This window comes from Protopterus annectens, chromosome 10.part0 (genome assembly GCF_019279795.1).
Source record: "Protopterus annectens isolate FY-2018-M chromosome 10.part0, PAN1.0, whole genome shotgun sequence".
Classification (NCBI taxonomy): Eukaryota; Metazoa; Chordata; order Ceratodontiformes; family Protopteridae; genus Protopterus; species Protopterus annectens.
Genome location: NC_056744.1, coordinates 298,089,528 through 298,105,559, shown reverse-complemented (window position 1 = coordinate 298,105,559; position 16,032 = coordinate 298,089,528). Strand labels below are relative to the sequence as shown.

At 36.6% G+C, this 16,032-nt stretch overlaps 1 protein-coding gene across 1 annotated transcript in view; it reads left to right on the top strand.

The window, feature by feature from the left end:
* Window positions 1–16,032, top strand: part of LOC122814130 (WD repeat-containing protein on Y chromosome-like) — a 1,041,762-nt gene that overhangs the window by 1,004,562 nt on the left and 21,168 nt on the right. The window contains exon 19 of the mRNA XM_044086745.1: window positions 8,505–8,647. Coding sequence (XP_043942680.1) covers window positions 8,505–8,647 — 143 coding nt within the window. The remainder of the gene's footprint in view (window positions 1–8,504; window positions 8,648–16,032) is intronic.

Below are 16,032 nucleotides of genomic sequence, written 5' to 3'. Positions count from 1 at the left end.
AGCTTGTTTGTCACTCTCAGAGAGTCTCTCTACCAAGACACCATCCTCCAATTGGTTAAAATCCCTTTTAATTGTCACATGACAATGCCAGTCATTATACTTCATAATCCTATCTTTTCACAGTGTGGTAGCAGCTAGCGTGGGTTGAACTTCTGAGAATGGTACTTCAAATCACATATGATGGCATGTCTCTGCTACCTCCCAAGCTCTGCAGCAACCTCCACATCTGCCTCTTCTGACTGGTCATACATGTCCACATACACCACAGGAATCATCCACAACTCTTCCTTGGTGACCTCATAATCACCTTCTCTAATGTCATACTCAGTCTAATCCCCGAAAAGAATGTGACTATAACCTGGGTTTTCCTATATCACTTGCCTTGACTCACTTTCCCCTTGTATTTGAGTCTCCCCCTCCAGTTGCAGCTGCCCTCGTCACAGTCTGTTATTGCAATCTCCTGTGTTGCACTTGATCCATTTTCTGTTCCTTGTGTATATTTCCTACTGTCCCTGTCCATAGTTTTCTGCTCCTGGTTCAATCATCTCCTTCCCCTTCACCTTCTCATTCCTCTTTCCCCCCACATCTTATCTTGTTTATCCCACCATTTTTTGCCACTTGTACCGCTTTCTTGACCCTTTCACCCTTTAATCCTCCCATTTGGATGAATGCTACACCCTCCCTCTCTCCCCCTAAGAAATGTCATGTCTTCCTTCTCTCCCTAGTCCTCTCTTTTCATAAACCTTACACTACCTGTGCATATCTATGCAGTCTCTCACTGATTCATGACTTGAACATACTAACTCTAAAGAATCTGCTTACAGTTACTACTCAGAAGCTCTTAAAACCTCTCTTAGCTACTGTGGGGGAGGTGCTTCACTTAACAGCATCATTTCCATGTAAACACTCTCTTACTTCCAGTAACATTTTTCTTGTTGGATTCAGAATATTCCAGTCTATATATGCATCCTTTACCATTAAGAAATATAATCCCTGAAGTATCAAACTCAAACCCACCAATCTTTTTTTATTACCTGAAAAATAACCAGCCACATGAAATTCTATGCCTTTTAGCTTGAGTCTTCAATAAGTATGTAAGAATACTTGTCAATTGTCATGCAATAACTAGTACTATCCACTCACCATTTAGTATATGTAGTGTTTGTTATAACCATTTCTACTGCATGTGTTTCTCATGAACAGCTTCCTGAGCACATCTATATAATTAAGGTTTAAACCATCTCCCTGTATCCTGAACAGTTCACAACAAATACATTTTAAATCAACACAGTCTGCTTCTTGAAAAAGGAAATTGAAGTTTGACTCCTTATATGCTTCTAATTCCTCCAGTGATTAAGACAGGCTGTACCATTCAGCAATATAAAAAGAAGACTCCAGAATGTTATGGTCTTCCAGGGGAATAAATCCTATGTTAAAACATCTTTAGTGATGTTGTATATATAATTTCTCACCCCACTGTACTCAAACTACATGTACAGCCCTACGAGCCCAAGGATGGTCTTTACTGCCAGTTAAAAACAAAGCTGTTGACGTCAATTATTACATCCATATTATTACATTACCCTGTCCTTATTAAAGCTATAGATATTTCAGACAGTTGGAGTACAGAGGATGTCTTATATTCATCTGCATTTCTTATTGCAGTGGGTTTAGTAAGTTATACATGATTTTACTGAATTTGAATTACTCTTGTATAGTCTACATATATAGTTTGTGGTTTAACTTTTTACCTGCAAATAAATCAAACAGCCCAATGTATCGCCCGTACTAAAGATAAACAAGCTGAATATTTAATTGTATAAAATACAGTTTGATTGACTTAACTGGGATCAGTGTTTTGATCTTTGTCACTGTGCCACAAGCTAATGCTGCTGTGTACGTATGTGAAATAACTGGCTGCCACTGGTTTTAATCAGTGGTCATCTTTCCTGTCCTTCCACCTCATACCTCATCCCTTCCCCACCCCAAAGGTCTTACATTTATTATAACTGTATCAGCTTTTCTTAGTTAACCATCTTATATATATATATATATATATATATATATATATATATATATATATATATATATATGGGTCTACTTCTAAATTTCAAAGTTTCAAAACGTAGAAGCAGGGGGGCAAACCCCATGCACCCCTACACCCCCACTAATTAAATATACCAACTCCGAGAACACATTGCAGATATACCATTCCATGTTGTACTGCAATCTAAATTTAAAGGGTTCAAAGTTTCAAAACTTCATCTTATGGTCTCGACCATAAGAAAGTCAACATTTTGAAAGTTCAAAATTTAGAAGTAGACCCATGTATATATATATATATATATATATATATATATATATATATATATATATATACATATATATATATATATATTTTTTAATTTATTTATTTATTTATATTATTTATTTATTGCCGTTGGTTTACCAGGATAGTCCATTGGGCCATAAAGAACCCGTTTTCAATGGAGTCCTGGGGAGAAAAGCTCCATAACAGAAGGTATTTTCAACATTTAACAGTAACAATATTAGTACAGAGAGTTATTAATATTGTGTAAACAGAAAAAATGTAGAACTCATCAAATTAGAATATATATATATATATATATATATATATATATATATATATATATATATATATAAATAAAACCATCTCAGCCATGTGTCTACTAAAACCAAACTCCTAGCAAATAATATTCCCCTCCTATCTCAGCTCTGTACTATAAGATAAGCATGTTTGGTACATTAATTAACATACAGCATCATACTAATCTGAGTCATATAATTGTGAAAATATCTTGTCTCATATATATATAGTCTCCTTAGTAATATCTAACATCTCTAATTAATGTGCAAGTATGTTTCATTTTATTCAGAATTTTTTTCCCTTGGGTAGATAGCAAGTGCTGCAGACATGATGGAAAAGAGAGAACATACTTTTTAGGAGTGTAACCAAGTTGACAGAGTTCAAAAATTCCCTACAGTGTACTCTTTCAGAAATGTTGGGATGGGGGTGGGGGCAAATGGCTATAACTAAGCAAATCATTTTTTGAGCTGGAGCACAGGATCTGAATTGCCTAGACATAGAAGGGCCTTACTAAGTTTAATGGTCACCAAAAAAGCAATTAGTAGAAAACTGAAACCAAAATCTAAACCAACTGTAACTGAAGTACTGGATATTGTAAAAGAGATAAAATACTTGGAAGTCGGATCTTTAGAAAAAGGAAAGAACACATTATATAGAAATAAATAGAATTTATGGGAACAATACATGCAGAATAATATTCAGGAGGAGGAGGAGTGACTGCTTTAATGCTATAATGTTTAGTGTACTATTCAGTTGACAGAGACAGGTTGTAACTTTAGAATAGTTGTAAAATGTCCTACTGTATTGTGTAATAACAATAAGTTGTTAGTGTAAGGGGTTTTGACTAATCAATCAAACAAAGGTTTGTTAATAAATGAATAGACAGAAAAGGAACAAATATTGCATGTAAGTTCAAAAGGAAGTTTAACAGCAAACTTTTGGAGCAGACTTTAGTTTCATAGTTTCATAGTATAGTACTAGGCTATCTGCCCTGGGGCATTTGTAAGCCTAGCCATAGTGATGTGGCTTTTGCCACCCCATGAAATGGTACAAAAATGTACAGAATAAATCTAGAATACTGTGCCTCTGTCTATTAGTGACACAATGAAGGTCCCCTTATATAATAGAATTAGTTTACTGTGCCCCTGTCTAGCAGTGACACAGATATGACCCCTGGGGTAAACTTACAATCTCCCATCCACTCATCAAGATTTCTCTTGAAGAGAGTCAGTGAGGGGCTCTGCCTAATACGAACTGGGATCCTGTTCCAAAGCATGGGAAGCCTCTGGGTTATGAATCTATCCCTCCAGCATGTCCTATTCATACTTGTGCCGAGGTTTAAGTCTTTAGCTCTCGTGGTTCTGATGGATTTGGATTTTTTGAGGTGGAGCATGTCCATCAGATCCTGATTGGACATGGCCTTGTACGTCAGGCAGAGATCACCTCTGAGCAGGCGGTATGCTACTGAATAGAGCTGAAGTTTCTTTACTCTGGCAGAATAAGACATATGTTGGAGACCCTTGATCCTTTTGGTGAGGTACTTTTGTGGTCTCTCCAGCTGTTGCAAATGCCGGGTGAGGTACATGCCAAATGGGGCATTGTACTCAATCATGGGTCTGATGAGGGAGGAATATAGGGGTACAATGACATCCTTGGATCTGGATGTGAATCCCTTCATGATGAGGTGTGCAAGGTAGAATGTTTTTCTAACCACTTTGGCAACGTGGGTGTCAAATGAGAGGTCGCTGTCTACTTGGGTCCCTAGGTCTCTGATTACGTTTTCCGTACTCAGTGGGTTGCTGTCTATGTGATAATTTGTGGGTACTTTGTTTTTTTCCAAAAGGGATGACTATACATTTTTTGGCATTTAGTTTAAGGCCATGACTTTACCATGCACTTTAAAGCAGAGATGGCAACATTTGTAAAAGTGAATACAAGGTGGAAGCTGTTATATTCACAGGTAGTGGATAAAAGCAGATTACTTTGGGCGAAGTTTGTCACACAGGTGGGAGACTTTGTAATTGGGATGTTTGTGGTCACAGTCAGGATAAGCCTGAGCTACTTGCTACATTTTTCAATAGCATAGTATTGCAGCTATCATATTAGAAAGTGTAAAATTGTTAGTGGCATGAGACTCAGCTTAACTCTAGACACAGCCATGGCTAGATCTAATTGGGGGGGTGCATCATAGATGTGACAGATGGGTTCTACAGCATGTCTGGCATCTAATGTATACTGATGAAACAACACCAGGTTCTCTACACACAAGTAGGCTGGACTGTTGGCTGGCCTTAGGGAATTGCCTGCGTCATTTCAAAACCTCAGAGATGGCTGAGCTTTCCTTAATAGTCCATAAAGCAGTTTGGCTAACCTTTGCTCTAGGTGGTCTATCCCGGAACCTGAAGTCTTGGCATCTAGAGTCTTTATTATTGATCAGATCAGGGTATCAGGAAGAATGAAAGTATCACATGCAGCAATAATTGATCCTGAATCCTAACTACCCAATGCTGGGAGAGTTAGAGAGATTTGGTGTCAATCCATTAAGTCACGCCTGAGAAGGGTCTGCCTAGCTATTAATGCCAAAATGTATCTCTCCTTATACAAATAATTTAAAGGCCTCTCAGCCTAAGTTGAAGATGCACATAGAATTTGTATCAGAGGGCAATTCAGGAATAAAGATCAGGTGAAAAACTGCAGAGTCCTTTATACCCAGCTATGTAGGATAAACAGTGTAAGGATGCATATATACATTACAAGGGCTGCCTCTCACAACTGGGCAAATGTCATCCTGGAAATTAAGACAAAGAAAAAGGTAAGCTTAGATACTGCCAATTAAATCAGAAATTAGTTCAAAAGTATGTAGGAGGCACAAAGAAATAAGCTCAGAATTCAAGGAATACTGTGAGAAAATTTCGAGTGACAAGAAATAAAGGAATGGACTGTACAAGGTACAGCTCAGTTAGTTTCTGGGAGATGCAACCTTGCAAAAATTACACTTAAACATATGACGATTCTGGGTGATCCTCTGCTGACTGATTGATGAGGTGGTGGAAGCCAGGAAAGCAACATGTGAAGCAAAGGACCCAAGGCCAGAAGGTTTGCATGAGGAGGTACTTCAACTTTGGATTGATTTGTCACCCCCACAGCTGTGCTATCTCTTTTCTAAGGTCTGAAAGAGAAAATGTAAATCCCTCATTGGCTAGTTCCAATACCATGATCGTGTTCCAACAATGAAAATAACCATGTCAAGCTCTAGGCCTATCTCTTTACTGAATGCTGATGTTAGAATTTATACTAGAATCCTAGAAACATGGTTTAATAGCATACCTCCAGACTTAATATTGTCTAATCAAGCAGAGTTTGTCAAGGGAAGGTCATGTGTAGACTACTTGAGAATCATCAGGGCATGCGTTATGGTATAAAAATATGATAGAACCAGATGCATTCTGGTATAAAAATATGATAGAACCAGTTACAACTGTTTTTAGTTTACTTTAAACAAGGCTTTGACACAGTCAGCTGGGACCATTTATGAAGAATCATAAAACCAGTTAACATCCCAGAGAGGTTTATTGGTGGAGTCATAGCCTTGTATCGGCTTCAGTGTGTGTGCATTCTGATAAATAATATCTTCTGCCATCCATTCAGCATATCATGAGAAACAGAGAGGGATGTCCACTATCCTCTGCTATTTGTGTTAACAATCAGTCATCTCAACAGGAGGCTGTGGGAAGCTGATGAAATGAAGGGCTGAAACTTTGTTAGAGGTTGAAATTAAACATCTGTTTTGTTGTTGGTTGTTTGATTTTTAAGCCAAGTTCTGATTAAAGACATCCCAAAAATCAAGGACATTTTGCATCACTTTATCTCCCTGTCAGGCCTTAGAATCAATGACAGCAAAACAGAAGATGCATCCTTATCAATGTGATGGCAAACATTTTGAAGTAGACACCCTGGGAACCCCTTTTATCCTGGTCCTCTTCACTGCCTAAGTACTTAGGTATTTTCTTATAAGAAGATGCAACAAAAATGAATGTCATTAATTGGAAGAAGGTGTGGGACAAACTTTATTTGGCTGAAAATTTAGAAAAGACTAAAGGTTACTGTAATGGGGAGAATATCATTAATAAAAGTGTTTGTCATCCTGCACTTGTTCTATTTGTTCAAACATTTACTGATCTCAGGTCTCAGGATAAATGTTTCTTGAAAGTGACCGAACTGATCCTGCAGTTTTATGGGATATGAAAAGGAGAAAGATTTGTGTCATTGCAGTAATAACTCTTCAATATTTGCTAGGTTTAGGACGCCCTCAATGGAGTGCTTATTTTAGCAACTTTCCCCTCTGACAACTGTTAAAATATAACAAAGGAACCTATTAGCATGAGCAGTATTGAAGGGCAGGGCTATTTATTTGACCTTTAGGCCAGTAGCTGATACATGACACTCTTTTTCTCATCTTTAAAGATTTGGTAGTATCCGCAAGTTGTCAATAAGTCACAGAGAAAGCTTTACAAAATGGTAAGCCTGGTAGAGGTTTGGGGTCTTTAATCCCTTTTTCGAGACTGTCCACAACTGCACATTAGTCAGGTATCATCAGGGGGAGCACAGTGATGCAAATGGAATTAAATGGCTGTTTGAACTTCTTCATATTGTTAATGGAGACTGAGTGGCAGCCACATTTCAACAACTGGCTCACACTTGTGGTCTAGAGAAAAAGCCCGCTGGTGATAAGTGAGTGTGAGGCATACAGTGCAAATTCTATGTGGAAAGTTTATATTAAGTCAGTGCAACTTCCTATTCTAAACAGATGTGGAGAAAGGGAATCAGTATAGAACCCTTAAGAGGCCACACATTTTTATAAACCTTTGATAAAAGAAAGGATTGAGGAAAATGAACAAATGTCAACTTTCATAATCATGGCATTTACCAAGGAAATAACTGGGAAATAAGTAAATATATTTAGGAATCTTCTTTTCCAAAAGAGACAGTTTATCTTTGGTATGAAGTTTACTAGACACCTGTGATGAGTCTGCTATAGAATTTTAAAAGTTATGTACAGTGTGCTTTATGTCCGGTGATGTCGCAAACCTTGTTCACAATTTTTTGGTGGGTAGAGCAAAGTTAAAAGACTGTGGGAGGATTTTTGTCTGCTGATTAAGTATTGGTTAAGCACCCTTCTGGAGTGTCAGATAAAGGCATCCGTCATTGTTTCGTAGCCACTAATGAATTCCCTGAGGCCAGCATTATGAAACTGCCTTTTCCAGACTCTGGAAAAAGCCCTGAGAAATTGCAGTTTACAAACTAATTGGGGTAGATAAAAAGAACCGCAGCGGCTCCCAGATTAACTCCTCTGGAGAATAATGAATGCAACAACAATGGTAAACAAAGGTAAAAATGTAGCAATTACCTTTATAAGTATGGATTGATAATGGCACGTAGGAAGGGGTTTTGATTGGTGAGGAGTGTCTTGTTTTCTTTTTTTCTGTTTTTTTCTATGTTTTGTCTAGCAGAGTGTTTAGAGAGTTTTGTATTACTGTTGTGATATATCTAGCTGTTGCACATGACATTTTGCAGTGGATGTTAATGAGTTCTGTGATTGCTTTTCCATGTTTTGTAATAAATACAATTGTAAAAAATTAAGAGCATGCTGTCATTAGGTTTGTATTAGAATATGGTAAAAATATACTTTGGATTTTAATAAAATTGAAAAAAGAAGATGGTGTCACTAGGTAACTATTAGATCATATGGTAAAAATATGTACTTTTATACACTTCTACTTTTGGTATGACATGACATGAATTTTTTTTTCAGAAATGTGAAAATCTTTGACCATTAATAAAGTTTCCATTTTCCCTGTTGGTCACTTTGTCTTTATGCTTTTTTTATTATTTTTAGAAGCTAATACATCTGCAAGCAGTGGGTGCAACCAACGTTCATTCTCATGCAGTCAGATTAGCTTCAAAGACTTTGATAATCAGAAATGTGGCAAAGTTTCACCAGACACATGCAGCAACGGTAAACTGGCACCCACATCTAAGGTATTTTCTTTTTATATTTAAAGCCTTTATGTGACCAAGGATATGATTCCTTTCCAAGTTTGGCATTTAATGTGCTGATTTAATGTCTGTACCACTCTAAGCATGTTCGTTTAATAGTAACATTTGGACATTTAACTTGTTAATTCTGTTTCCCAGACATATGTCAACTTCTGCTTCATTAATAAGCAAATGCAGACCTGTTTGTAGGGCAGTGTCAGTATAAATAGCAACTATCTGAATTTCTGTTATTAAAAAAATTAAATATTTAGTTTATTTTTATTAAGACGTATTCAAATATTACTATGAAAAAAGTGAGAGTGATCCATGTTTTACATTAATACATTGTGAGAAAATGGCAAAGTATTTGAAAAGAAAGTCTGGTTAGGTAAATCAGAGTTGTAACTAGGGCAGGACAAAGGGGCAACTGTCTCAGGTACAAGTCATTAAGGAGCATGGTCAGCAGGTGCAAATGGTGCATGAGTGCAATAGTAGCACTGAATGCCAACACTGTATTTGTAGTTATTACTAAAGCATTCAATGTGTGATAGTAAGTGCAACCAGCTGCTTGTTACAGGAGTAGCAAGCAGCATACTACAGGTACAGGGCATCAAAGAGCTGGCAAGACCAGGGGCAGCAAGTGACCTAGCTACAGATCCAAGGTAAATAATTGCACTCATATGTTTATTATATCCCCAAATAATCCATCTAGTTGCAGTGAACATATTATATGCATCTGTTCTCAAGAGAACTAGAGTGGTAGCTTGGATTTGTTTCTTTGATAACATGATTACTAGCTATCAAAGCTTGATTTCTTCTCTGAAATAAAACCACCTTGTTCTTTAGAAATAATTGTAATTATGAAAGTGTGCATGTGTATATGTGTCTAGCTCTGAGGTAAATAAAAACATATATAGAGATTCCATTTCTCACCTGTGCCTCACACACAAGCATCCCCAACACACATACACACACAAAAGTGCTCATTGTTGAGCATGGTGCCTGCTTCTAACATTGCCCACAGATTCAGTTATCTGATCACTTTGGAAGAGCAGCACACTCTTTATTCATTGGTCTACATCCCTAATCACCATTTTTATATTAAACAAATAGATGGATAATTCCTGTGGGCAGTTTGTGTTACTACACTCCATAGGTCTTTTTGGTGCCCTACCAGAATTTCTTTTTTTCTAAGAGAGAAACAAAATCCCCAAAAATCAGAACAACTCTCCATTTTGCAATCTATTTGCAAATGGTGAGAGACTCCAATGTAAGCACTTATGTGTGCTGCTTTAATGCATGGGTATTAGCTAATCAACAACCTAAAAACAAAAGCATCAAAACACACAAGCATCACAAACCACCAAATTATAATCACATATAATCACTACAAGAGGAGGGTGGCCTAATGATTAAGGTGTTTGCCTTACAAACACAAGGTACAGGGTTTGAATCTCACAAGGGATAATTGGCTAGGCTTAAAATGGCTCGCAAGGGCAGTTAGCTTAGTACTGATCTATGAACCTATGAACAATTTCTTTAATATAACAACCCATTTCAAAAAACAAAATAGATCATGCTAGGAAAACAGCACTACTACATACCTCAAATAAATCAACAGAATATTTAGACAACTGGCTGAGAACAGTGTCTCACACCTCCTATGAGTATGGCTAAAAACATAGGGCTCCTTAAGGTGTAGAAGATCATTACCAAATCCAGCCTTTCCATGGCCAACATGTACAGTACCCTAGCACCAGGAAGAACAAACTGCCATTCAGGGGATATGGATTAGGAACAGAAGAGCCTTTACAAAGGCTGTATATTTCTTTGGTCCTTTTAATTATTCAGATCTTTATTGCAAATCCTTAAAAAAATATCTGATTTTAACTGAAGACACTAAACACCTTTTATAAAGACTCAGAAAAAGGGTTCATTTTATTTATTTATTTATTTTAATTTATTTGGCTTTATTGACCGGGACATTCAACTGGGCAGGGCACATTTTCAGCAGAGACCTGGGGAGAAAAGCTCCACCCGTGTACTTTTATATTAAAAAGTGAATTTCAGACAGTTCTCAGGAAAACAGTTATATTTCTTATGAAAAAACAAACATAATTACAAGATGCATATATACAGTATTTACATCAGCAGTTATTAGTGTATACAGTTATTCCAGCTGTAAAATATTGCAGAAGTAAATGGACTGATGCTACAGAAGGGAAAACATTTTTGTAAAGAAGTTTAGTGTTCTTACAATTTAGTAAAGATTTGCAAGGAGCTCAAGATAGGTAATGCAGTAAGTTATAAAATTATGTAGGAAGATAGATTTAAGTATTGCACAGGTTTGCAAAATGTTCAAGAGCCAAAATGAAGTAAGTTATAAAATTATGTAGGAAAAGAAATATTAGTAGTATACAGGAAGATAGTGGCAATAACATATGACTGAGAAAGCATGGTATAGGACTGGTTTTATTTAGCCTGCCTGTTCCAAATTGGTGTAGCTATAAGGTTTATGACTTAGGTATACAGGAAATGCATGAGAGGGGTAGAATGGTGGATGGGGCAGTTAGAAAAAGAGCAAGATAAGAAGTGTTGTTTAAGAGGGGGGCATGTGAAAATGGGATGCATAGATTCAAGTCCAGGAGGGAAAGTTGTTAGGGATGTAATGATTCAAGTAAGGGGGGAATATGTTACTTGTTCTAAATATTAACCTAAGTGTTTAAGTCCCAGAGTGAATAAAGCCTTTATAAAGACTACCAGGCAAGCAATGGCAGTTCCCCCACTCACTCTCCCACACATTACAAGTACACACACACACACACACACACACACACACACCAGTCACTATACCTGTCCTTAACCTGTCTGCTCTCCCGATTCCCCCCATCCCTGTAATAGTTGAAGTACCATCATGGCACATATCTACTATGTCCTGGTGGCCAGTATATCCCCCACTGCATCCTTGCACTGCTGTTGCTACCCTTGCAGCACTTCCATTTCACAGCAGTGTCAGTGTTGAGTGGTTGCCACACACCCCTATTCCTGTTATGCTGTCAAATACCCTTAAGCCATTTAACTATAGGATCCCCAACATTTTGATGTCAGTACCATTATGGCACTTCAGTATACATTATCCATGTGGGTCTAGTGGTTCCCCACACACTCCAATACTCTACTGACATTGGTGCCAGTATGGCATTTTAAGAGTAATCCATGGTGGTCTAGTGTATCCGCCCCACCCCTTGGTCACCATTCCACAGTTGTAGCATGTAGTTGAACATGGCCTTTTGGCTGTGTATACTACCATGGCATAGTAGGGATGGCCATGCTGCTCTACACAGCCAGTGTAGATACTTTCTCTGAAATGGCTCTGGGGAGAGAGCACATGGCTAATTAGCACATACACCCCCACACAATGCCTCATTAGTATTCAGCACAGTCATGGGGCCAACCCTATGTGGTACTGCATATCTTCATGGTGGAGGGCCTTGCAGCACTATGTTAGAGAGTATGCTGAATGCCAGAAAGGTACTGCAATATGTACACAGAGGTGTAAGTGTCATGCTGCCTTCTTGAATCTTCCAGTAGTAAATAATAAGATGGTTTATATGAGCAATAGTTCTTTAGTAAAGGTGAATTTTTAGTTTCTGGCTTTTGTTTTATCAAAACTAAAATAATGTGGAAAATATATGAAAATTATCATATCTAAAGGAAAGGTAAGGCAGAATAATGTACAGTTATAAGTCACACTTACCCATAACAATAGCTGTTACAACTCCTCACTGCTGCAGTAGCCCTTAAGTGATATGGATTGTTTTCTGCCCAGAAAACAATGAATGGCCAGCTTCAAAAAGCTCTATCACTTCCCCACTACTTCGTTTTGTGTTTAGTACTAAGTCCCATCTACTTAAATATTCCTCGAATTTTAGAGGAAGGTTGATCCCAAGTTTATGGTAAAAAAACAAGAGATGTTTGAACATAGATGTAATGGATGTCTTTATTTCCATTCCCAGGATGATGGACTGGAATTATTTCATGAAAGTTCAACTGGGTGTCTGTTCCTGTCAGAGGAAGAGATCCAACTTTTAATGGACCCGATGTCCATGGTTTTCAATAATTTTATTTATTTTGAGGGGGAACCCTTCAAGCATTTCAGGGGTGTATAAATGTATGCAGTTTTGTGTCCCAGTTTACTTTAATCTGGTATTACTCGCATGGGGAAAAAAGCATATGTTTTCAATTCTGATTATTATAAATATTGCAAGTTATACTTGAGATACCTGGATGATGTATTTGTACTTTGGAAAGGACTGGAGTAGTTAATAAAGGATTTTGTTAATTATTTAGATACTACTACTGCATTTTTTTAAATTTACCTAGTATTATAATAAAAATTATCAATTATTTGGATACTTTGATTACATCTGATGTGAAAAGATTTACTTCAAAAATATACAGAATGCCCGCATTCAGTAACTCATATTTACATTTTGATAGTTCCAACCTCATGAGGTATAAACAGAGTCTCATAAAAGGGCAATGTATTAGAGTGGTTCATATGACCTCAAATAAAAATGGAAGTGAAAGATATAATTATGAAAGTAGTTGATGCTTGTAGAGAAATGATATCCATTAGATTTTATATGCAATTTTATTGACACTGTTTTCTCTGAATGGGGTCATAAATATAAACGTCTGCTGGGTGTAGGACTAGAAGGGAACTATGATAGTATGAATGATGAGGGTGATTCTACATCTACACCTGTAACATTTTATGACAGAGCACGTGTTCTTGAATATAATGAGTGTTCCAATAAAATAAAATCAATTAACAACTGGAACATTTTAAAAGTTTGCCCCACATTAATAGAAATTGTTAGAAGCCAGCCAATTTTTTGTGTTTAAAATATCATCAAAATTTAAACAATTATGGAGAACAATAATAATTGCAATAATGAAGATGAGGAATCAGACTATATGGGCAACACAAAATGTTGTATATGTGAGCAATACCTATATATATACTGGCAGCAGAGAACTTTGTTCTCTATAATAGCTTAAATAGCAAGATTAAGTTTTTTAAAGGTAATTGGAGAACTGTTGGTGTGGTCTATATAGCAAAATGTATGGGAAGTTCAAGTTACTATGTGGGGAAGACTGAATGGACCCTGCAGAAAGAATATATGAACATCTTTATGATATCAAAACAAAGAAAACCAATAATGTACTGTATAAGCATTCCATTGTCTGTAAGGGAATTTATAGTTTTAAATTTGGTATCCTACAAAGAATCACTGTTAACCCAAGAGGTGATGAATGGGAATATAGGCAAGAATTTAAAGAACTATTATGGCAGTTTAGACTTGATGCCATTAACCCATAGCCAGCCTTAGGCATAGGCCAACTAGGTAGTCGCCTAGGGCACTGCTGTTGCAGGGGCACTTTTCCAGTATTTAATTGGTGTAGGTAGACCAAGAAGGGGGTACCAGGTTATGGTGGCGGGGTGTCATGGAGCCCTTTTGCCTAGGGCACCAGCTGACCTAAGGCCGGTCCTGCATCAACCCTCCAGGATTAAAGGAAATGGTGTTTATACATTCTGTTTTAAATATACGGTCAGCAAAGTTGCATCATACTGGCAGATTTGCATAACAGTGGCTGGTATTCAACTAAATTCTTGAAAGAGATGTGTCAGTGTTCATTTTTAATATAAGCATCACTGTTTAATATTATTGTATACATTTTGTAATTAATTTTATGGTGAAATAATGCATCAAATGGATTATTTAATACCGCAGTTATGTATTTTTTATTTATAACTTTCATTTGTGTCTTTTATTTTACCATTGGAAACAAGTGATTATATAATTTTAAATAGATTTGGATGAGTATTAAATTTGTTTTAATTTTACTAGGACTCAATATTTAAATTTTCACATTAGATCGTAATTGTAGCTTTTGTATAGGATACTGTACCTTTAAGTAGTAGCTATTTAAGGATGTGATGTTGCTTGTTTCTTATTCTGATGAAGTTCCAGTTTATGGAATGAAAGTACTCAATCATAAATAAATTTGGCTTAATTTTAAAAGTGATTAAAAGTCTGTGGTGCCAATACTTTCACGTGGCATATAGGTGTGCAACTGTTTTCTTTTGATTCTCCACAGCATTTATTTTTCATGGTTCTTGGTTTTTGTTTAACTTTTACACCAGCTGCTCTTATGACTATAAAAATATTCCTTACTCTTTGGTATATTCTGCAAAAAGAAATTATTTTGGGTCTTTCCATTTTTAGTTGTCTCTTTACTTCCCTAGATATAACTTTGTATTCCTTCTCAAGTTATATTTTTATTTAAGGTTAGTTTGTCATACAGTCATTTTTTTTTGGGGGGAGGGGGTATTTTTACAGCCCTTTTGGTGCAAACTTTTCCTTATTATTGCTAATTTATTATTTATTTAATTTCTTATTTGCTGGAGTAATGCTTCTCAGTTTTGTATATTGCTTGTCTACATTCTGTTCTTTTAAGAGAAAAGAAATCATAATCTTGTTTCTAAATTTATTACCTAGTTTATTTTACTTGACTCTGACTATTCCATGGCTCACAGTGGTATGATATTCAATTTATAGATATTTTGTGTTGAAAACAGTGCACAGTGCTGCAGTGGATCGTACTTCATAGCAGTTCTCCAGTTTGTTTTTTAGCTGGAATGCCCTTTTTAATTTCTCCAAGTCTTTCAGGCTTCTAATACTATGACAAGAATGGACCCCATTCCTAAGTCAAAGTATGATTAAAGTTCATGAAATTAGTATTGTTTCACTCTTTGATGTCACCCAGTAGTGCTTCTGTATGGAGTTCTCCATGTGTCCAAAGGATGTTCTCTACAACATCCAATTTCATCAAACATGCCAAACACGTGGGTGGCTGAGTTAGCAAAACCCAATGTTCTTCTGGGTTTATGATCCATCTGCCTGTATAATGAAAATTAGTGTCCTGTTCAAGACCTGTTCCTGCTTGATGTTCACTGCCTGCCAGGAAAGGCTCCATTCCTCATAACGCTAAAGTGGGAAAATGTGTTTGCTAACAAGGATTACTGCACATATGAGATATATGACCCATATGGGTACCTACTACATGTGTGAAGGTAATTTATTAAAATGCATTCTATGATGCGTACAATAATTGAATAGAGTACAGTTCAAACAGATTAAGTAAGAGAATAGTATTTTTATGAGATTATTGAGTAACAGAGATAAGGGAATTTTCTCCCCTTTCCCTGGTATTATATGATCTTGGAGTTTGCAAATTTAAATTACAGGGCTTGACCCCATATTTTACTAACTTTGCTTTTTAATGATTAACCATGTACCCAATCCATATATAAAAGGATG